This window comes from Sarcophilus harrisii, chromosome 3, assembly GCF_902635505.1.
Source record: "Sarcophilus harrisii chromosome 3, mSarHar1.11, whole genome shotgun sequence".
NCBI lineage: Eukaryota > Metazoa > Chordata > Mammalia > Dasyuromorphia > Dasyuridae > Sarcophilus > Sarcophilus harrisii.
Window position 1 is genome coordinate 584,004,874 of NC_045428.1, and position 23,978 is coordinate 584,028,851.

Genomic DNA, 23,978 nt, shown 5'->3' on the forward strand with positions numbered 1-23,978 from the left:
AGAATGTAAAATGTTGCAGCATGACATTGTTACTGTTGGAAACATATGTTACTGTGATAGAAACCTAAATTCTGAGTTGAAAGGGATCTGAACCAATCCCCACCCTCCCCCCAGATGAGGAAACTGAGGTCTTAGAAGTTGTGTTCTGTTGAAGGTCACCCAGTAGTGGAGTGAAGATTTGAACCCAAACTTCTGACTCCAAATTTGCAACTGATCTATCTTCTTGTTCCATGAGTTTTCCTTGCATGGTACAGCAGTCCTTCTGACCTTCCATTCTACTTTCTCCTTCAAACAGGTTGCTATGAGAAAGCTCTTGAACATCTACAAGAAGTCCTTGGACCCACTCCCAGGTTTGAGCCTGCCCAGGCCCGTCTGGGTTTCCTCCAGTTGAAGAAGAAAGAACTTGGAGCTGCCATTCACAACTTGGAGCCCCTAGCTGGGAAAGACCCCAAGGATCTGGGCTTCCTCTTGCATCTGTTGGACACCAAGCAGCGGCACAGTCTCTCACAGGTACAATAGGGACTGGTACCATTTTGCTTGGGGTCTCCCAAGAGTAAAGGGAAGGGAACAAGCATTTATTATGCCCCTCCTATGCTCCAGAAATTGTATTAAGTGCTTATAAATATTATCACATTTGATCCTCACATCAATCCTGGCAGGTAAGTGCTATTATTTTACAGATGAGAAAACAGGCCCAGAGAAGGACATTCAAGTAGTAAATAGCAGAGCCAAGATTTGAACCCAGATCTGATCTCAAATGAAGTACTCTTTCCAACAGGCCACCCAGTGAAGGGAAACAGTGAAAAGAACATTGGTTCTAGTGGGTTCAAATTTCACTTCTCTGTGACTTTAGTCAAATCACTTTATTTTCATGAATCTCAGTTTCCCAGTCTGTAAAAGTAAGAATTAAAGTGGATGATCTCTGAGTCCAGGCTCTAAAGCAGTGATATTACTTAGAGCCAAAAAAGAGTTCAGAGGTGATCCAACCCGGTCCTCTTCTTTTACAAATGAGCAAACAGGTCCAGAGAAGTTGGTCAAGTTTGTCAAGATCATAAAAGTTGTAAGTGACAAATGAAGGATATGAACTCGGATCTTCTGACTCTAAAATTAACACTTATTTCTCTGTACCCACTTGCCTTGGAGCAAAATCTATGATCCTTATGATCCTCAGTGAATTGCATTACATTGCATCGAATCCAATGGATCTTAAAAAGGCCCCAAGGATCCAAGATAGTTTTCTGTTTTATTTTGGTTTTTTTTCCTATTACACTTATGAGATGGAGTGAATTATAGCTGCCCTGTACAGGACAGTTGTGAGACCCAAATAAAATTATGTACATTCCAAGCATTTTACAATGTGTTCTACTTGGGAAAAGAGAGAAAAAAAGATGGCTCTGTCCTCAGAGGGCTCATTAACAAAGGAGACAATACAGTGACTCAAAGGGTCAACAGAAATTCAGGGGCTGCTGTCTATGTACATTTTGTGAGAGAGGTGAGTGGATGGGGGATAGCATCCCCTATTCCCACTCCATCTTTTGCTCACTCAGGCAGCCCCAGCAGTCTAAAAGCCCCATCTCTGCTTCCTCAATTCTTTGGAAATGTTTTTCTGCTCTTCATCAGTCCCTATTAAGCCCATGGTGGCTGCCTGATTATCTGAGTGCATCTCTGAGACAAGCACAGGCATGCAATTTACAGTGATGGGTTTAGCTGATGGGGAGAAGACAGCTTGGTAAACAAGAATTAATTTATCGACTTGTAAAAGTTTGTGGCTTACCTTATCTGAAAGAAGCCTCTGTACCCATACAGGGGGCTGAGACACCTTGTACCAGGCAGAAGGCACTGGAATCTCATTTAACTGTCTGGGACTGACTGAATCATGAATTATGACTTGTCCTCCCCAGAAAGAGGCTTGAAAGGGGTCCTAGAGGAAATTGAAAGATGAGGATTGAGAATGGAGATCAAGTTCTGGTTCAGCATTTTCTAGTCAGAGGATAGGGGTTCAAATCCATCTATCTGTGTGACCTTGGACAAATCAAGGTCTCCAGGACTCAGTTTCTTCAGCTGTAAAATGAGGAGTTTGTAACTTGTGGTCTCTGTGTTCTCTTCTACCCTTAGAACTATCATCCTATTAAGCTCTTAATATGTGCTAAACACTAAATTAGGCACTGGGAATAAAATGACAAAAATTAAGTAACAATTGCCTTCAAGGAGCTAAAATTCTACTGGAAGGAGGGAAGGGGATACATGATATTCAGGAATAAATAACTATAAAGTTTATACAAAGTGAATTTAAGAGGGTCCTAATAACTTCAGGGATGACAGCATTTAGTAAGTGGCTACTGTGTACCTAACACTGTATTAAGCATATAGAGGATGCATATGCAAACATTAAATCATCCCTACCCCTCAAGAAATTTATATTCTATAGGATAAAACTAATACATCCATGTAAGTAGGTATGAAATATATACAATGTAGCTACAAGGTAATGAGGACATGTTAGATATTAGCAACTGAGGGAATCAGAGAATGTTTCCTGTACAAAGTAGTGTTGGACCTTTACCTAAAATGGAACTAAGGATTCCAGTGAGCAGAAATGAGAAAGGGAAGGATTGCAGGCTGTCTTAAACAGAAGGGAGAGACAGCAGGTCATGTACAGGGAGCAGCTCGTCTGCCATTTAATCAGAATAGACAAGACCTGAAGGATACTATAAAATAAGAGTAGAAAAGAAAATGGGAGATAGCAGAAAGTTTTACTGCCAGATTGAGGGTTTTATATTTCGGTTTAGAGGCAATAAGGAGTCATTGAAAATTTTCTGAGTCAGGGAGGGCATGGTCAGATCGCAGGGCAGAGGGTGATTTGAAAAAGAATGGGACTAGAGACCAGGGAATCCGCTGGGAAGCTTTTGGCTGAAACTACTAGGAGACGCTAGACCTAGAGTCAGGGGGACCTGAGTACAAATCTAATCTCAGATAAATCCTTACTGGGTCATTCTGGGCAAGTCACTCTGTTTGCCTCAGCTACAAAATGAGTATAACAACCGTATCTACTTCCCAAGGTAGTTGTGACAATGAAGCAATAAATGATAAATATTTGTGAAACACAGAGTACACAGTAGATGGTATAAAATGTTTATTCCCTTCTCCCTCTCTCTCCATTGTAATAGTTCAGCTTATGGATTCAGAACTCAGCAAGCCTTCATTAAATTAAATAAGCCTAAATTAAATTAAAAAAGCATTAAACTTCATTAAATAGGACCAGTGTCACAGCTAAAGATCATCATCTGTGTTTCTGAAGTGATCACTTCCCTTTGTTAATTGATCTCAATTAACAAAGCATTTATTAACAAATAAAAAAAAAAATCTCAGGGAACATATAGTCTAAATCTAAATAAGGAAGACAATACATATGTATATGCAAGTGGATATGTGCGGGTACACATGTTCATATATGTATTGTTATATGTATATGTTCTTTATGTATGTCCATATGAGTTCAAATCCCTAACTTTAGATACTTCCTAGCTGTGTGACACTGGGCAAATCATTTCACCCTGTTTATCTCAGTTTCTTCATCTATAAAATGAATTGGATGGAGCAATAATGAACTGAACCAGCTACGCCCAGTGAAAGAACTCTGGGAGATGACTAAGAAACATTATATTGAATTCCCAATCCCTATTTTGGATTTCCTTCACAGGCTAATTGTACAATATTTCAGAGTCCGATTCTTTTTGTACAGCAAAATAACGGTTTGATCATGTATATTTATTATGTATCTAATTTATACTTTAATATATTTAACATCTACTGGTCATCCTGCCATTTAGGGGAGGGAGTGGGGGGAAAGAGGGGAAAAATTGGAACAAAAGGTTTGGCAATTGTCAATGCTGTAAAATTACCCATACATATAACTTGTAAATAAAAGGCTATTTTTAAAAAAATGAATTGGAGAAGGAAATGGCAAATATGCTGGTGTCTTTGCCAAGAAAATCCCAAACATATATACACATTGCTATATGTATAAGTTCCATGAGGAAAAGGCTATTCTGATTTTGATTTTGTATTCCCATATGTATTAAGCACATATTAAGAGCTTAATAGGATTATAGTTTTAAGGGTAGAAGGGAACACAGAGAGCACAATTCCCTGTATTTCAGGCATAGTGCCTGAAACATAATAAATGCTTATTGGTTATTAATTGAATCCAGCTGTGAGGGTTATCATCAATTAATAAATATTTATTGGGGGCAGCTAGATGGTGCACTGGATAGAACATTGACCCTGAAGTCAGGTGGACCTGAGTTCAAAAGCGACTTCAGACACTTAACACTTACTAGCTGTGTGACCTTGGGCAAGTCACTTAACCCCAGTTGCCTGCTCCCTCCCCAAAAAGAACATTTATTAAGTATTTACTCTATGCCAGGCAATGTACTAAGCACTGGGAACACAAAAAGAGGTGAAAGACAGTTCCCATTCTCGAGAAGATTCTAATCCTAAAACTCTTGTCCCCATCTTTGTTATTTTAACTTGCTATCAACCCAAGAACTGGACAGACAGATGCAGGCATTCAGTATCTAACTCTTGAAAAGTTTTGAGGGGAGTTGGCTTTCTGCCTTATTGACTGGCATTTTAAGAAAAGAAAATCTGTTTTTAGGATTAGCTGCATCAAACAGATGAGGACTGGCTCTTTTTTCCTACTTTGGCAGCTTTGGAGAACAGGATGACTGACAGCAAAAGCCTTCCCTTCCTTCTCTAAAACCATCCCTCTTCCTTTTGAGAAGTTTAGGGCTTCTAGGATCCCTACCTGGCTTAAAAGAAAACAAAGGATTGAGAGCATTAAAATTAAAGCTAACGGCTTTAATGTGTCCTTCTAGGAGATAAGAAACCCAAAAGAACTGGAGGGCTTATTCATGATGGCCATGGTCCAGGTTCTGCTGCTGGGCAGCTTTTCCCTCATCCTTCCTTCAAGGAATCATGACACAATCTTCCTAAAATCTAAGCAGTCTCTTCTGTCCCCTATTGTTTAGAAATGGGGAAATGGTCCCTACTTCTTATTAAAGAGCAGACCAGCAGCTGAAGACTGGGTAATCATGGAATGGCCACCATGTTCTCTCCATGGGAGTGGCCATCCCACCATGTCCTCTCCATGGATGTAGCTTTTTCCAAATGACCAAGCCTGGTTTCCCTCCAGACACCTCTATGAGCCAGTGATCCAGCTTCCCCTCTCCCCTACATTCTTATGAAGATAGAAGGTTCTGCCTCTTGCAAAGTCTGTGCAGTGAAGGTTGTAGAGATGAGCTGCTCAAGCCTCCTAAATCCCAGAAATGCACTTTCCTCTCAGGTTATGTAGCCATTCTTGGACTCCCAAAGGGAATTTTCAAAGTTGGTAGCTGGGTAGTGCAGGGGCTAGAGCATGGGACTGGAATCAAGCAGACCTGACTTCAAATCCAGTCTCTTGACAGTATCTAGCTATGTGATCGCAGGCAAGTCTTGTCATCTCTAATTGCCTCTGTTTCCTAATTAGTAAAATGGAGGTAATTTAACACCTATTTCCCAGAGTTGTAGGGCGTCAAATGAGATAATTAGTTGTAAGTGTACTTAGCACAGTGTTAGCACATATTAGATGATATCAAAATGCCCATTTCTTTTACATATAGTGTCTCATTTGACATCCTGTATATATTTATATATATATAATATATATATATGTGTGTGTGTGTGTGTGTGTACACACACATATGTATGTATATAAATATACACACATACATCACATATGTATTGTGTGTGTATTTTTTCAGGAACAGAGTTTTGCATTCCACTTGAGAATTGGAGTAGAGATTCAGTCAGATGACCAATGAAATCAACCTTCCCAAGATGTCTAGCCTATCCTGAACCTTAGGCCTAAGCCCTTCTAATTGCTTTTAGCAATTAGAACACTTTGAGCCTAGGTTTTCTGAATCTAGATCTAGAATTCTTCTTTTATGCAACTTTTCCCATCTTTCCCCTGATGCCCTGACTTGGTTGGGGCAGGTCATTTCCCTCCATGGCTCGTATTTTCTTCATCTTTAAAAGAAAAGATCTAGATTATATGATCCCAAAGGTCACTTCCAGATCTGAATCTATGACCTTACAGGTGGGATCTTGCCCAGTTTCAGTTTCCTCAACTGCCAAGACTTTCCCTTCATCTTTATTATGTACCTTAGCCTTGCTCAATTAAATGATACTATAATATATTTTACATTTTTAATTTATTTGTTCTAGTTTCATGTGCAAATGCTATTGGGGATGGACAATCTGGCTCACTTGGACCTTCTCTGTTTTCCCCTCCCCTAGGCATAAAGGAGTATTGGGGGAGAAAAAGAGAGAGAGAGAGAGAGAGAGAGAGAGAGAGAGAGAAGAGAGAGAGAGAGAGAGAGAGAGAGAGAGAGAGAGAGAGTGAGTGTGTATGTTTTGGGAGGTTGGTCATGGGTGGATAAGTATCCAAGAATTCCCAAGAAACCTTTGGAATTTGGAGTGAGAAAAGAGGAACAGGTATAGGATGATGATGTTCTCTGGCGTCTTAAGAGAAACATAGTGAACAGGACAAGGGAGAGCCTGCTGCTCTCTGACATCATTGATCAGTCAGTTAACTGACTTTTATTAAATGTCTCCCACCCTCCTAAGAAAGATGTTGGACTAGAGTAGACAGAGTGCCTGCCACAGGAGTCAGGAAAACCTGATACATTCTGGCTGGGTGACTCTGGCCAAGTCCCTTGCATTGCTCATTGTCTGAGTCTAGGCAACTCGCTAAGACTCTTAGCTATATTGATAAAAGCAGTTTCCTCACCTTGTAGTTTCCTATAACAGTATAGTCTCAAGTCTAGTCCCTGTCAATGTCCCTATTATCCTACTCTGTTCAGTATTGGAGATGAGATGACAAAAACAAAATAAGTCCTGCCCTCAAGAACCTTACACACTATCAAGAAAGATAAAGTATATGAATGGGGATACAATCAGAATAAAAGCATTTTAAGGGTGCAAAGCAATTCACAAGTAGCATTTCCTTTCATTCCCTGTAGGTCAGGTGATATTATTATCCTCATTTTACAGATGAGGAAACTGAGACTAAGAGAGTCTTGCCAAAGGTCACACAGTCAAAATAAATAAATATTTCTTAAGCACCTACTATATGCTAAGTCCTATACTAAGAGTTGGGGATATACATACACAAAGTGTATGAATGGGAAACCAATCAGAATGAAAGCATTTTAAAAGTTGCAAAGCAATTTGCAAATAGCATTTCATACACATATACAGCTAGTAGTAGTACTACTAGTAATGATAATAATAGTTAAGATAATAATCACTATAATTCATTTATCATTTTAAGGCTCCCATGTTGGTTAACACAGTGGAAAGGGGGCTGGAGCTGGACTCAGGAAGACCTGAGTTCAAATTTGGCTTCAGACATTTCCTATTTGTGTGACCCTGGGCAAGTCACTTAATCCTGTTTGCCTCAGTTTCTTCATCTGTAAAATGAGCTAGAGAAAAAAATAGCAAAGCATTCCAGTATCTCCAGTATCTCCATCAAATAGGATTATGGAGAAACATACAACTGAAAAGGATTAAGCAACAACTAAAGCGTGTTGCATATTAATATCTAATCATTAAATTAATTTAGTAATTTCATCAATTCCATCAATTTAATTAATTAATTTTATCCCTTTAATCCTCACAAACATCTTAAGAGAAGTTGCTATTATTATGCGCACTTTAGAGATGAGGAAACTGCGACTTGGGGAGTGACTTGCCCAGTGATACTCAGCTAGGAAGTAAGTATGTAAGGTAGAATTTGAATTCAGGTCTTTGTGACTCGAGGCCCAATATTCAGTCCACCCACCTTCTTAATAGGAACAATGTGATGTGGTTGGGATGGAGTGGAGAGACCAGAAGGAGCTGAGGGATCAGGAGCGGTTCTGGAGCTGGTCAGACCCTAACCAGTGTATTGTGTTCCATCTCAAGTGCCAAGTTTTAGGAAGAAAGCTCCTAAGATGGGGATTGGCCAAAGGAAGGTAACTAGGCTGGACCTTGAGTCCAACCCCTATGAGGATCATTAGGAGGAACTGGGAAGGTTGTGTCTGGAAAAAAGAAGCTTGGCTCAGGAGGAGACCAGACAGCAGTCTTCCAATCTTTGAGTGGCTGCTCTAAGAAAGAAATTCTGAACTCATCCTGTTCTATCCTCCTGAGGGCACAATCTGGGCAGAGATTAGAATTGGCAAAGAAGCAGATTGGAGCTTTGACAAAAAAGAAATTTCTAATAATGAGCAACTTCCCCCAAGAGTGCCATGGGTTCCCAAGGGAGGTAAGGAGCTCCCTGCTCACTATCGATTTTTGGTCAGAGTCTAAATAGCCATTTCATGGAGATTCTGTTCATACACAGATTGGACTAAATGATCTCTGAGTTACTTTCTGCTTCTCTCTTTATGATACCTTGATCATTTGACCTATGTGATCTTGGGTAAGTGCTTCACCTCCCCAGGTCTCAGTTTCCCCAAGAGTAAAATGAGAGGCTTAGTTTTGATGGTTTCAGAGATCCCTGGCAGCTCTAGCTATGTGATCTCCTTAGAGGATCATAAGAATGCTTATTTTGCCCTAACTTTCTTTCCCTTCTTTCCCTTCATCCTCTGAGGACAAGGCTGGATTAATCAGAACACAGGCAGAATTCACTCAGATAACCCTAAATCGTGCTCTGAATAAACTTTTTTTAAAAAATGCTTCTGTCTTGAAGAGGTAATGAGTCAGGACCAGACTAACCATTTTGCAGAGCCAGACCTGGGGACAGAGGAAAGAAGGTTGGGCTGTGGGTATTTAATCTGCCTCAAATTTAATGTCTTCAAGGTGTTTCTGAAAGCCATTTGGGCTGAAGCTGTGACTTGGCTTGAGCTTTCCAATCATACATATTAACTCGAGCAAGAAAATAAATGGATGGTGCAACACTGCAAGCTCCACTTTGGCAATGGACAGTTTCCTGCAGAAAACCGTTCTCCCTTTTTAAAGACAAGGAATATTTCATGTGGCTCCCTGAGCCCTCAGAGTGGCATCTCACAGGGCATACAAGATTTGGAAGGCAGGAAGAGTCAAGTTCAGATCTTACCATGGCACTTGCTAGGTCTACAACCCCAAGAAAGTCACTTTTGAAGGCTTTAAGACTCAGTTTCCCTCTTGGTAATGTGAAGGTGAATGATCACTCACCAGATATGGTGTTGAGGGATTCTAGTTCAGTTCCAAGTTAAACTAGATAAATTGTAAGGTTCAGTCCCAGTCTGAGATCCTCTGATTGTGAAATATGTGAGTTCTCTCTCTCTGAACCCTCATATTGTCATCTGAAAAATAAGGCTAATGGATCCAATGTTTTTTAGGCATCCTTCATCCTCTAAGACTAGGAACCTGTGACTTATTTCAGCCATCCAATCATCAACCTCATTACTACAAACAAGTCCCCTTCTTCCCTGAGTAACTCCCCACTATAGAGTGCCCCCCCAAAGAAGAAGCCCTAGCTAATACTATGAAGAATTCTTTTACCACCACTGAATACCAACTCCAGTGAACCCCAAGATAGACAAGAGAGTCATCCCTGAAGTGCTTGGATTTAGAACTTAAAAGTATATAGCTAGAGACAGATATAGCTATGTATTACATAGTTACATAAAAGTTTTGTTTTAAAAATAAATCAATATTGATATCTTTCATATTTATATCAGCTACACTTTTCCAAGTGTGCCTCCCCACTTCCCAACCCCCAGAGCCATAGCTTTTAACAAAGAATAAAAAAGAAGGAGGAAACAGTTCAGTAAAACCATGCAACATAACAGTCATTCCATGTTCTACTTATAATCTCCTACCTCTGCCCATATGATCATATCTGGCCCCTATCTCTGAACAAAAGTGGGGTAGCATGGAGCTACCTGCTTGTGTCTCTCCTTCTAGGGCAATTTTAGCCATTATAATTTCTTGGGCTTCTGATTTAGTTGTTTTCTTCTTATCCTTTCCATCCCCATTGTTGTAGTCATCTTGTATATACTTTCCGGTTTCTGCTCAGGTTGCATCAGTTCAGATAAATCTTCCTGGGCTTTTTTGTAATCACCACATTCATTATTTCCTACAATATAATAATATTCTATGATATTCAAAACAGCAGTTATTCTACTATTCCCCAATCAATGAGCATCAGCTTTCTTTCCAGTTCTCTGCTCTTACCAAAAGAAACTCAGCTACAAATATTATAATAGATAAATGGTCTTTTGTTTTGTCGCCGACCTCCATGAGGGTCCATTTCAAGCAGTGGAAGCTCTGGGTGAGAGGAAATGGGCATTTTTGTTACTCTAATTCCAACTTGAAAAGATCTTTCTTTAAAGAACGCCAAAGCAGTGATGGATATTCAGGCTATCTGTCAATCTGGAAGAGACAGAGACACTAGGATCTATGAGCCCCATTTAAAGAAAATTCAATATCCCCAAATCCCAGCTTATGAAACCAAACAATTTAGTAGGTGATTGTCCATACTACAAAAGAAGTTATCTCAGTGTTGCTTTTCAAAGCCCATGGCCCAGCATGCATCAGAATTAGGTTTCACGTTCACAAAATCAGACATATGTATAACTTTATGGGAGCACATCTGTGGTACAAGATAAGAGTTCTTCACACGATTTTGTAGAAATTTTTTGAGTGTGTGGCAATGACACTGCTTCTGGGCAATCTTTGGGGAATTAGTTGCAAAAGGGCTAAGAGATACTGGCAGATGAAAGAGAGAAAATACTGCCCACTCACAAGTGTTAGTGGCAATTAGAAATTGTTGGGGGAAAATCAGCTCCAAAATATTGGTTCTTTGTAGTGCTCATTCTGGGAAATTAATGTATCTCTGGGAAAGCTGTGGGGTTCTGGCAGATAGGGCTTGAAGAAATCTACTGAAAAGATTCTATCTTCAGTTGAAATATACAGGCTCCCAAAATGTCAGAGCTGGGCATCCTGGAGCAAATGGCTCCTCCACTGCATCCCTCTCAAAAGGTCATCTAGCTGCTGGTCAAAATGAGGGACACTTACTAGTTCCCAAAGCAGCCCATCCTGCCTTAGGAAATATATGAAGTTTGGTGTGTGTGTGTGTGTGTGTGTGTGTTGTTGTTGTTGTTGTTGTTGTTGCTGTTGTTGTTGTTGTTGTTGTTGTTGTTGTTCCCTCCACCCTGGCCATGTTCTGGACTTTCTGCAATATTAACTGATTGTTTCCAATACTGTCCTTTGAGACCAAGCTGAATTAGACTGTCTTCTTTATGATGGTTCTTAAGATAGTTGATGTTTGATGGTAACTACATCCCCACTCCCCTCCCTCTACCCATTTTTTCTCTTGTACAGACTAAGCATCCTTTTTAACAGAGCCATATATTGCATGTCTCCAATTAACTCATTCTCCTGCTTACCCTCCTCTGGACACACTCCAGCTTATCAACACCCTCCATAAAATTTTAAAGCTGAAGTTAATCTTCCAGATATGTTCTGACCAAGAAAGAGGAAGATAGACTCTTGCCTCTTGTGCTTTGGACTCCAGTCACACAGTTAACAATTGTATTAGCTTTTTTGAAGGCCATCTTAATTAATCAATAAATCAGCATTTATTAATGTGACAAGCACTGAGGATACAAAAAGAGGCAAAAGGCAGTCCCTTCATCAAGGAGAGAGACACAGAGAGAGAGAGAAAGAGAAAGAGACATAGTCAGAGAGAGAGAGACAGAGATAGAGAGAGAGAGAAAAAGAGAAACAGAAACAGAGATAGAGATAGAAACAGAGATACACAGAGAGACAGAGAGACAAAGAAAGAGAAACAGAGACAAAGAGACAGAAACAGAAAGACAGACAGTAAAAGAAGGAAGAAAGAAAGGAGGGAGATAAGAGGGGGAAGGAGAGAAAGAGGAAGAGATTGATTATTGTTGTTTGTTCTTCATTTTCAAAGAGGACCATGACATCAAAAAGGCAATGCCATGACTAGTAAGTGAATTAGATTTAAGTGAAGGAAGACTATGCAAAGTCACTAGCTTCCCTCTCTCCTCTGGGACCTCCTCTGGTCCAATGACAAAATATAGATCAGGATGACTGAAGATGATCTTGAAAGATAGATTAAAGATAAATAGATAAACATAAGTATGTCCATATATTTATATATATAGACATATAAATATACATGTATGTCCATGTATATTTATATATGTATAGGAATATATAAATATATGTGTATATTGGTAAACAAATATATACAAAGTAAGATATATGTGCAAGATAATAGGAAATAATTAACAGAAGGAGGCACTGGAATTAAGAGGGACTGGGGAAGGCTTCCTTTCACAATCCAAATGTACAAGAAAAGTTTAACTTACTACTCTTGAAACTCTCCCCATCCAATGGGAGAAAAAGTCAGGGTGTGTTTGTGTGTGTGTGTGTGTGTGTGCATGTGTGCGCACCCATATGTCAGCCTCTTAAGTATCATAATCTCCTCCATCCTTCTGGAGGTTGCCTTCTTTTGAAATGTCTTTGGGTCCAGTGGCAGAGAAGCAACAATAAGTACCCTGTTTTTCTCTAGTTAGAAATGAATCTTGGGCACTGTCTATGAGGCTAAATAGGGTAGGGAGAGAATATCAAGATCTCTAGGGTTATTGCTATATGATGACCTGGGCCTGTGTGACTTCTCTTGGTGGGTTCTAGAGTTCTGGCCAAAAATGATGAACTAAATTTTCCACCAATTTATGCTGAATGATTCCAGCCACCTTGAGTTAATCTTCATCCCCAGAAGCTCTTCCAAAACTCCACCACACACAGAGGTCAGTCTCACTCTGCCAATTTCTCCACCCAGAAGTCAGAAACTTAACACATCCAAAATGGAACTCATCCTATTTTACCTCACACCCATCCTCTCCCCAAACATCCCTGTTCCTATCAAGAGAGCCACCATCTTTCTAATGACTCAGGTTTGCAGCTTCCTTCTCCCTTAATCCAGCCCTCATATCCAATCTATTTCAAATCCTATCTATCTTATTTCTCAGATAGGATGATCTTATCCCGCATCTCTGCCCTTCTCGGTGCTCACATATAGCCAGCACGCTAAACAATGACCTTATCATTTCCAGTCTAGATTATTGGAATAGCCTCTGTTTGCTTTCCTTATACCCTCATGGTCAGAAACTCTGACTGACCATGTGCTTCTATATATTAAAAACCTTTAGAATTACTTATATAAAAATTATATATTAAAAAACCTTTAGGATTACTTATATAAAATTATATATTAAAAAACCTTTATTTATAAAAACAAAAACAAAAGTCTGCATCTTGGCATTTAAAATACTCTACAGCCTAAATCCCACTGACCTTTCAAGAATTTCTGTTTCATCTTCATCTTCTTCCCAGTTTAGCTAACCTGATCTGTTCCTTGAGCTTGGTTTTGCATCTTCCACCTCCATGCCTTTGTTGTTTAGCATGTCTAAATTGCTCTACAAATATTATCTCATTTGATCTTCACAATCACAACCTTGGAAGGAAAGTATCATTTTGATCCCTTTTACAAAACTGAGACAGACAGTGATTTTTCCCATATCTCTTAAGCATCTATCCTTTAGATCTGAATTCAAGTCCAACTCAGCACACTCTCCATTGCATCACTTCTGTGTCTCCTATATATCTGGGTCCACGCAGGAAAAGTCCAATCCTTCTTCCACGTGACATTTTTTCATATTCTAGAAAATAGCTAGACAGGCTCTGAGAACACAAGAGGCAAAAGGTTATCCCTTCATCAAGGACAGAGACAGAGACACACAGAGAGAGACAGAGAGAGACAGGCAGAGAGAGACAGTCCCCTCAAGTTTGTTCTTTTCTAAGCTAAACATGCCTTCATATGACATAGATATAAGGTCCTTCAACATCCTGGTTATCTTCCTATAATTGCACTCCTTAAAGAAACTATAATACCGAGAGCTGAACAAAATACTCCAAGAAAGAACTGTTATTGAATTGAATTGGACAATTTCTTTGATGTTGTGACAAATAAGTTAGGACTTCTACTTTCCGATAAATGTTTTCCATTTTCCTAGTAGTCGCCTAGAATGCTAAGCACTTATTACCCTAAGATTTCTACTACTCTTAAGATCATAGGTACCTGGAAAGGGACTCCTAGTCCAACCCTCTCTAATTAAAGGTGAGCTACAGAGATCACAGGTAAATCCTGCCTGAGAGAGGCAGGATACAAACCCAGGTTCTCTGACCTCTAACTTAATGATTTCTCAGCTGTGTCACACTGCATCTTATATAATCAAACATGGTTGGATGTTTTATTTTTAGGGATAGTGGGTTACTTTTAAAGAAACATAGTTTTCCATGTATGGGATTCCCTGCCATCTAGGGGAGGAGGTGGAAGGAGGGGAAAAGTTGGAACAGAAATTTTTGCAAGGGTCAGTGTTGAAAAATTACCCATGCATATGTTTTGTCAATAAAAAGCTATAATAATTTTTTAAATTGTGGGAAAAATATACAATAAATTTTAAATATTACTTTCAAAAAAAGAAACATAGTTTTCCAAAGGATGTCAAATTTCAAACTGATTTAAAATGGAGCAAATTCTATATTTTGTTTCTAGGATAAAGTTCCCAAATTAAATTTAATTAATTACATTGCAAAATGTTCAAAGTGTGTCCACATGATTTATTTGTTCATTTCTACTCTGTTCAGATGGCATATTAGTATAATACCCAAAGGGCCTTTAGTCTAAACTTTATCCAACCGTCTCATTTTTCAGATCAAAAAACTGAGGCCCAAATAAGAGAAGTAATTTGCCTAAGGTCTCACAGATCATAAAGAAAGCCTCTTTACTCTTTTTAATGCTGGCATTTTTTCACTGTCATAGCCTGCCTCCTATCTATCAAGGGCTTATGTTTGCTTTTATTTCTTATTTTATATGTCTACTTCATTTGGGTTTTATAAAGAATAATCATGTTCTTTATCTTGATTTTGAACAGGGAAAGCTAAAGTGGTTAGGACAGCCTTTCGATCCTGCAGGATTTGGGGAGATAAGAGCCCCACATGCCAAATTCTTCTTCCCCTCCTTCCTGCCTCCTTCCACCCCCACAGTTCTTTTGCCCTTGCTGAGAAGGACTGAGACTTAGTGGAGTTTCTCTTGGCAGCTCACACATTCTCTCTAGGCTGAAGAAAGTACAATCCGCTTGTTAGGAGTAATGAAAAATCCATTAGTGCACCGAGGGTCCAGGCTGCTTTCCTTGCCGACCTTCATGAACAAGCATTTGGCTTTTGGGAGGTGAGAAGCACAGAAAGGACTGTTGGCCTAAAGCCAATAGACGGCCTGGCCTTTTGGATTAATGGGGACCTAGAGTGGTCCCCCGTCCCTTCCTCTTCTGCAACCTTGAGAAGTGAATATCTTCTTTCTGCAACCTACTTTCCTCCTCTGCAATGTACTCCCTCCCCTTGTTCTCTGCCTGAGTTTTTGCTGTCAATTATGGGAAACACACTTTAATGTTTTGGAACCAGTTTCATGTTGCTTAAGCCGTAAAAACAAATGATCCAGCATTAATGCTGTAGGACGCTTTTCTAATAGTAAATTTTTAGATTAACCTAGGCAACAAACAAGTCTGTTCCCTGTTGTAACAACCACTGATGAACAGGTGTAAAGAGAGACTGGATCAGAGTTTAGTATATTTTTTTTTCATGGGGAAGGCGATATTTCCAGAGGAAGCTCTGTTTCCAAGAGAATAAATACCCATTGTTGGAGCCTGAATCGTCATGGGGAGAGAAAGAATTCAGTGGGACCTACGGCAGGACAGCTAGAAGGAAACTAGCATCTGATCAGGGGATAGGCTTATGCTTATCCATCAATCAAAAGACATTTATTAAGGGCCCAGCCTTTTTTTTTTTTTTTTTTGCTAGCCATTGTGCTAAGGTATGAAGATAGAAAGACAAAAACTAATGGATCCCTGTCTTCAGAGAACTTGCCTTCTATTGGGGAAACCAATATAAAATCACAGGATCCTGTGGAGGAATCTCAGAAATTATCTAGTCCAAATCACAAATTTTGCAAATTTACAGGTAAACTGAGGCCAGTGGATGTAAGGCAACTTGTCAAAGATCACACACAGTAAGCACCAATAGTGGGATTTGAATGGAGTTTCTCTAAGCCTAGAGCAATGCTCTTTCTATAGGTTGGACCTTGACGGTGAAAGGTTTTAAGTATCAAATGGAGGGGTTTTATTACATACTAGGGGTCACTGGAGTTTATTGAATAGGGGAATGATAATGATCAGACTTGTACTTAAGAATATCACTTAGCTGTGTGAAGGCAGGATTGGAAAGAAGCAGAATTGCAAACTATTAAGTGACTACATAGGATAATGCTCCAAAACATTAATAGGAAGAGATATGGAAGGGAAACTGTCTCAAACTCACAAACTGGCAGTTTTTTTAAAATGCTGAGGCAATTGGTGTTAAGTGACGTGTCCAGGGTCACACATCTAGGAAGTGTTAAGTGTCTCAGCCAGATTTGAATTCAGGTCCTCCTGACTCCAGGGCTGGGGCTCTATTCATTGCACCACTAGCCACCCTTAAATTAGCAGCCATCAGTGTCAGAAAGTCTATGGGCAGATGGGTATACTGCTTGTCAAATTTTCATATGCCCCATAGCTGGAAGGTAATAGAGGAAATAAGCATTTATTAAGTGCCTACTATGTTCCAGACTTTATAAATATTATCCCATTTGATGCTAAAAGGGATAGCTAACACGTTAAATTACATTGTATTTCTTGTCAAATTTAGTCTCTTTATTCAATGTCTTTGCCTAATTGTTTTTCTTGTTACAAGGGAAGAGTCAGTGGGAAGTGATGAGTGAATTACGATAGAAAGACAACAGATACTAATAAAAAAAATCTTAGGTTTTTTTTATGACACTTTGGGAATAGATAAAATCTCTAAGAGACTTTGACACTAAATTAGCTTGACACTAAATTGCAGAATATCACAGTTGGAGCCTTAGAGGCCATCTAGTCCAAATGGCACCTCACATGATCCCTTTTCCAACATACTTTACAGACGTTCATCTAGCCTTGGCTTTTTAAAATCCTCCAAGAATGGAAAAGGTATTGCTTTTCAAGGCAGCCTATTACACTTTGGGATTTCTCTAAAATCAAGAAAGATTTTCCTCATATGAAGTCTAAATTTGCTTCTCTATAACTTCCACCTCCTAGCTCTTAGCATTTGGGTCAAACAAGTTGGATCCCTCTTACACATGGCAGTCTTTCACAAATTTTTAAGAGAGTTATCACATCCACCTCCACTTCTCTTCTTCAGGCTAAATAACCCTTGTTTCTTCAGTCAGTCCTAATATGGTATGGTCTCTAATCCAGTCATTATTCTGGTTATCCACAGCCCTGCAGCTTTTTAGTGTTCTTGCTAAAATATCCATCCAGTGCAATGATCCAAGGTGAAATACACTGCTGGACAGATGAAGGAAGTAACATGTAGGAAGAAACATAAATCATCAGACATGTCCAGTGGGGAAATTTGTTTTTCTTAGCTGTGCTTGTTTGTTATAGGATCTTTATTTTCCCTTTAAAAATAATTATGCAGAGTAGGCAAATGGTGCAATGGATAGAGCACAAGCTCTGGAGTCAAGAGGTCCTGAATTCAAATCCAGTCTCAGACAGTTAACATTTCTTAGCTTGTGATACTGATCAAGTCACTTAACCCCAATTGCCTTGGAAAAAATCCCCAAGGTAATCATACAACATGGCTAATATAAAATGTATTTTTCTAGGATTTCACATGTATAATGGGTAACATTGCTTGACTTCTCACTAAGTGGGAAAAGAACTGGGAGTGGGAGAGAGAATTTGGAGCTCAAAATTAAAAAAAAAAAAGAATGAAAAAAGTTCAACTGGAGGAAATAAGAAACTGAGATAATTATTTAGACATTTTAGACATGTAGACATGTTCAATCCCTATTTGTGGGCTTTTTTTGGAAAAGATACAGAACAGTTTGCCATTCTCTGATTCATTTTATAGAAACTTAGACAAATAGGATAAAGTAACTTGCCCAGGGTCCTACAGCTAGCCAGCATTTGTGACCAGATTTGAACTCAAGTCTTCCTGATCCCAAGCCTGGTGCTTAATCTATTGAACCACCTAACTATGATTAAGATACCAGTAATTATAAATATAAAAGGATGATTTGGGAGAAAAAAATAACCATCCGTATAAAACTGAACACAGTACTCTAGATGCACTTAGACCAGAAAAGAGGACTATGATAGCCTTCTTCATGGACATTGTGCTTTTCTTATAATCCAGGCTAGGAGCCCATTAGCTTTCTTGGCCACCATATTATATTGTTGACTCCTCTTATATTGACTAAATCCTCCAGATCTTTCCTGTGATACTGTGACCCAAGTCCACTTCCAGGGCTCAATGCATCTCAACCTAAGATGTGCTTGAATGGTATTAGACAATGTCTTATCCATCCTTCAAACTCTGGACCAAGGCATCTAAAGTAAAGTCAACTTCTTTTCCAGAAAGCATAGGAGTGGAGGTAATGGGAAGATAGAATAGTGGAGGAGACTCTGAAGACAGAGGACTTGGACTCAGATCATACTGTGGGTACTCATTCCCTGTGTGACTATGGGCAAGCCCCTGGACCTCCAAGATTCTTGATGTCTTTCATTGTGTTCATAAATTAAGAGCTATAAGATATCATCCAGTTCAATTTGCTTAAAAATTCTCCTATTCTCCTCAACTCATTCTATTAAATTCAATGTGCTGGATGGACATGCAGAAGAATGCAAAAATGAATTAAAAACCAAAACCAAAAAGAGTATTATGTTCAGTTTGGGGCACCCCATTTTAGCAAGGGCAGCTAGGTGGCACTATGGATAGAGCACCTGAGCCTGGAGTCAAGAAAATTGATCTTCCTGAGTTCAACTGTGCCCTCAGACACTTAACTAGCTGTATGACCTTAAGCAAATTCCTTAATCCTGTTTATCTCAGTTTCCCCATCTGTATCTTTGCCATGAAAACACCAAATAGGATCACAAAGACTTGGACACAACTTGAAATGACAGAACTGATGAGTGGAGAGTGGCCAGAAGAGGGTAACATAAATAATGGGCTTTCAAGTACTTTCATGTACATTCTTTATGTATGTACATGTACTCATTTACATGAGTAAAGGGAAATGTTTAACCTTAAGGAGGAAAAGTAGGAAGGAGGAATTGTTTCTTTGAAGACTCACCATAGGAAAGAGACTTATTCTGCCTGGCTCAGAGGCCAGAACTAGAAGTAATTAGGGGGTAAGGGATGAGAAAAGGCAGAATTCTAAAGAGGCAAAATTAGGTTTGAGGTCAGGAAAAAACCTTTCTAAAAAAAAAAGAAACTGGAAACTTTCCTGAACCTGGAATGAGCTATTTTAGTAGGTAGTGAGTGGTTGAATGTGAAGTGGAAGGGATTCTTCAGTTCCATGTCAGAATAGTTGGTTTTGGAGGTTCCTTCCAATTCCGAATGTCTATCATTTTTAAGGTCCTTTTGGTTGTTAAGTAAGAGGGAGATATTCTATGTGTCCCTGTTTCTATCTCTGTTCAGGCAGCAGCTGAAGAAGGAAATGCCCTAGGGAAGGATCAGTGTCCAGAGAAGGCTCTTGGCTATTACACCCTGGCTGTCCTGGCCAGCAATGGGAACCCTAGATACCTCCGGCTGAGGGCGACCTGCCTGTCCCACCTGCAGGACTTCAGTCGTGCCCTCAGGGACTTGGACAAAGTGATCCAGAAGCACACAGCCAGTGACCTTCAGACACAAGTGGAAGATTTTTGCTCTCGAGGCCGGATGTTTTTGGGCCTCAGAGACGAGGCCAGTGCCGTGGAAGAGTTCATCCGAGCCTTCCAGCTCTCGCCATCCCTGGCTCTGCGGAGTGTGTCTGCTCAGCCAGGACCCAAACAATTGGCCCAGATGTTTCACGTGGCAGGTCAGCACTGCTTAGAGGAACAGCGCTATGAGGATTCATGGAAGGTGATCGAGTATGGCCTCCTTCTAGATGAAAACAGCAGCGATTTGAAGAAACTTCGAGGGAGGCTCAAGAGAGAAATCTCATGGGGCTGCAGTATTCACTGACCTGCAGAAAAAGAGAGGCTTTTAAAAGCCAACCCCTCCACTTCTCCCTGGGGAGTATCCGTCCTCCTTTGATTAGAGAGGACAGGGGAAAGTGGTCCTTTAATATGAGACTTAATCACAGTTGGCTGTCCATTTTTTCTGTTATCTTCCTGGCAGACTGTCAACTACTTTTTAGAGGACGAAATTGAGATATCCAAAATTAGCCTAAATAATAATAATAAAAGCTATCATTTGCATTGCATTTTAAGACTTGTGATGCACTTTCCATATGTAACCTCATTTGATTATTGCAACAATTCTTTGAGATAGATGCTTTTGCATGAACTTCATTTTTCTTTTTTTTTATTAAAGCTTTTTATTTACAAAACATATTCATGGGTAATTTTTCAACATTGACCCTTGCAAAGCCTTCCCTTTCTCCACCCCCAGCCCCTCCCCTAGATGACAGGTAGTCCAATACATGTTAAATATGTTAAAATATATGTTAAATCCAATATATGTATATATATTAATACAGTTATCTTGCTGCACAAGAAAAATCAAATCAAGAAGGAAGAAAAAAACTGGGAAAGAAAACAAGATGCAAGCAAACAACAACAGAAAGAGTGAGAATTCTATGTTGTGGTCCCTACTCAGTACTCACAGTCCTCTCTCTGGGTGTAGGTAGATGATCTTCATTTTTCAGAGGAGGAAACTAGGCTGAAAAAGGTTAAATGATTGGCCCAGGATTAATCACATGGCTGGTAAACATTGGAGACAGGATTCAAATTCAGTTCTTCCTGATTCTAAGACCAATACATAATTCACTTTCCCACCTAGCTAGAAAGACAAAAATTAAATAAAATATAGTTGCTGCACTCCTGGGATTTATAGTAAATTAAGGGCTAGTACATGACACATAGCAGGTGCTTAATAAAAACATAGTCACATGGGATAGCTAGATATTGTAGAGAATAGAGCATCAACCCTGGAGTCAGGAAGACTGGAGTCCAAATCTGGCCTCTGACACTTAACAATTCCTAGCTGTATGACTCTGGGAAAGTCATTTAACCCCAATTACCTGCAAAAACATAACAAACAACATATTCACTGGCTGACTAACTCATAGATATATTTGTTGCAAGATTGTTTCCCTATATTCAGTGTGGAATGGAGGGGGTGGGAAAGGAAGTTTTAAAAATTTAAATAAATACATTGTAGAGGTATAAAGTAACTTGTAGTTTGACTTAAGCCCTAAAGATAGAAGTGCTATTGGCAAGGGAAGGGAGAGTTTATGCAGGAAGGGGAGATGCTAGGACTTCTCAGAGGTATAGCCTACTTCAAAATAAAAAAAACATGCTGGAGTCATCAGTCTCTCTTAGTCTCTGTACCTTAAACTCAGTACTGAAGAGCAAGACCCCAAGGAGAATTTCCCCTGTATATAATTTTTAAGGTTGACTAGTTTCAATTGGGTTTAAGGGCAAGAGCACTCCAGGTGGTCACTGGAGATAAAAGAGCAACTTCACAAGCATGTTCTCACAAGCATGAAATTGCCTTTGGTCACAGCAGTCAGGGATGTGCCTAAAGTCCAGCTTCCTGGAAAGTCTGGATCCGTCCTTGTGGAGAACGTCCACACTCATTATCTATTCACTACCAATCATGGTTTGACAAAGTCCATTTATGCCTTGCTATGGATTATTTTTTCTCTCAATCTCTATTACTTGTGGTCATTAATCTGTCTGCATTTCCTTGAAATATAATTTAAAATAAACAATTAAGAGAAATAGACAAAAGCCAGTGCAAATTACTGCGTTTATCCAAGAGATCAGTGATTTCATCTAAAAGGAATTCTGTCCAATGGTATATATTATAATCCATCCACTTGCCCATTCTAATCTTATTCAATTCATCTCATAAAGAGACTATAAGTTCTCACAAAAGGCCCTCCTAAAGATCTCCTGACTTGAGGTAGTTACCATTGGAACAAGCAAGGTAAAAACAAATTAGTTATCTTTCATTTTTCTTTGATTAACCCATCTTTTCTTCTCTGAGTCTTGCATTATTAGAATTCTTGAGCATTGTATTTGAATTTGATTTATCAAGATTTGTAATGTTGGCTTCTTAGATTGAAATACATAAAATAAATTTATTTAGCCTAAGGAAGCATTGCCCAGCCCAAATCTTTAGAGGCCCTGCTTTAATGAATTAGAATGTGGGAGATACTATGTCCATTGCTGGGATGTAAATGCCAAGTTGTGGAAGAGCTTATAAAAACAGGTGATTCCTTTCCCCACTCTTCAAAGTAATGTAAACATTTTCTCTACAAGCAATTTTAACTATTTTCTTAAAAAAAAAAAAAACATTTTTGGCAGCAAAACAAAAGTAAGTCTAACAACATTATACTCTACTTGAGTAATTTCAGATTAGCAAGGTCAGAGTTAAAAAAAATTCAAAACTATACTTGTAGAGCTATTATTATGATCGCTATCTGAGGTTGGCAGAGCAAATATTAAGCCCATTTTAAAGGAGGAAACTGAAGCATTGATAACTATGTCATGTCCAAGGATCAAGTTGGATTTGAATTCAAATCTTCCACCATCATACAAGTAACCTTTCATTGGCTCTGCCAGTCTTAGAATAAATTTCATGGCAAATTCCACCATGCGACCCAAGATTAGCATTGCATATAATTTTCTTACAGCATTAGAACACAAGAACAAGCTCCTAATTGTGGGAACTGTCCAAAAGTGGAATGGTGAAGTAAAAGATGGATGACTTCTTGTCAAGGATATAGTAAAGATTCTTATGTAGGTGTGGGTTGTACCAGAAATCCCTTGGGACTCTTGAGTTGCTGGGTATATCCTACTGTTTCTGTGTTCCTTAAGGTTTCCAAAAAAAACATGGTTGCCTCTTCATTATCCATATTTTAACCAAAGCTCAGTTTGGCTTTTATCATCTCTCTTCCCATATTGAATTTCACAATTCAAAGGAACCTCATAGCCCACTAGTTCAAACTCTTATCTGAACAAGACTCCCCTCTACAGAGAGAGTTATTCACTTGGGGACCATGGATCTTCCAAAAGAGCTGTGGGTAAGTTTTAGGTGGTCTGGGAAACTAAATGAAAAAAACACTTTTATTTTCATAAACTTCTAACTGAAATTTAATATTTTCTCCAGTAATTTAAAAACATGTTTCTTAAAAGGAGATCCAAACTGCCAAAGGGATACCTAACACACAACAAGGTAAGAACTGCTGATCTACAGAACCCACAATAAATGGCCATCTAGTCTTTGTTTGAGCTTCTCAAGTGACAGGGAGTTCACTCTCTCTTAAGTCAGTCCATCTCATTTTGTGTCAGATCTCTTGGTTAGATTTTCCTCTGTATCAAGCCTAAATTTTCCTCCCCCCAACAGCTCACCAAGATATGAAAATGCCTGACAAGATGCCTATTTTGCAGGAAAGAAGAGGTGGTATGATTAGATTGTGAAACTCCATTACAAACTCATAACAAAATTTTAGGGTGAAAATGATTGCATTTAGTTTCTCATTTCATTTCCTCCCTATTCAGACAGCCTGGATCTCTTCACTGTTTATTATTGAGAAGAAATGTCTCTGGTGGGAAGCTTAAGAGCTGTCATCAAATATCTGATATGCTGTCAAGGAGAAAGAGAAATAAATTTCTTAGGTGTCCTTAGTCCAGTAAGGAGTGGGGAAGGGAGGAGGAGGTTGCCAGTGTTCATAAAGAGACAAGTTTGGATTCAACAAGAGAAAGAAGGTTTTGAGATTTGACACCATCTAAAATGGGGAAGGGCTATTTCCTTTT

At 39.2% G+C, this 23,978-nt stretch overlaps 1 protein-coding gene across 1 annotated transcript in view; it reads left to right on the forward strand.

Moving 5' to 3' along the window:
• The window catches only part of TTC34 (tetratricopeptide repeat domain 34), a 57,133-nt gene extending 36,641 nt beyond the window's left edge, over positions 1-20,492 (forward strand). Inside the window, exons 10-11 of the mRNA XM_031961568.1 lie at positions 296-510; positions 19,651-20,492. Of these exons, the coding sequence (XP_031817428.1) occupies positions 296-510; positions 19,651-20,175 (740 nt within the window). The 3' untranslated portion in view covers positions 20,176-20,492. The remainder of the gene's footprint in view (positions 1-295; positions 511-19,650) is intronic.
• The last annotated feature ends 3,486 nt before the right edge of the window (positions 20,493-23,978 follow it).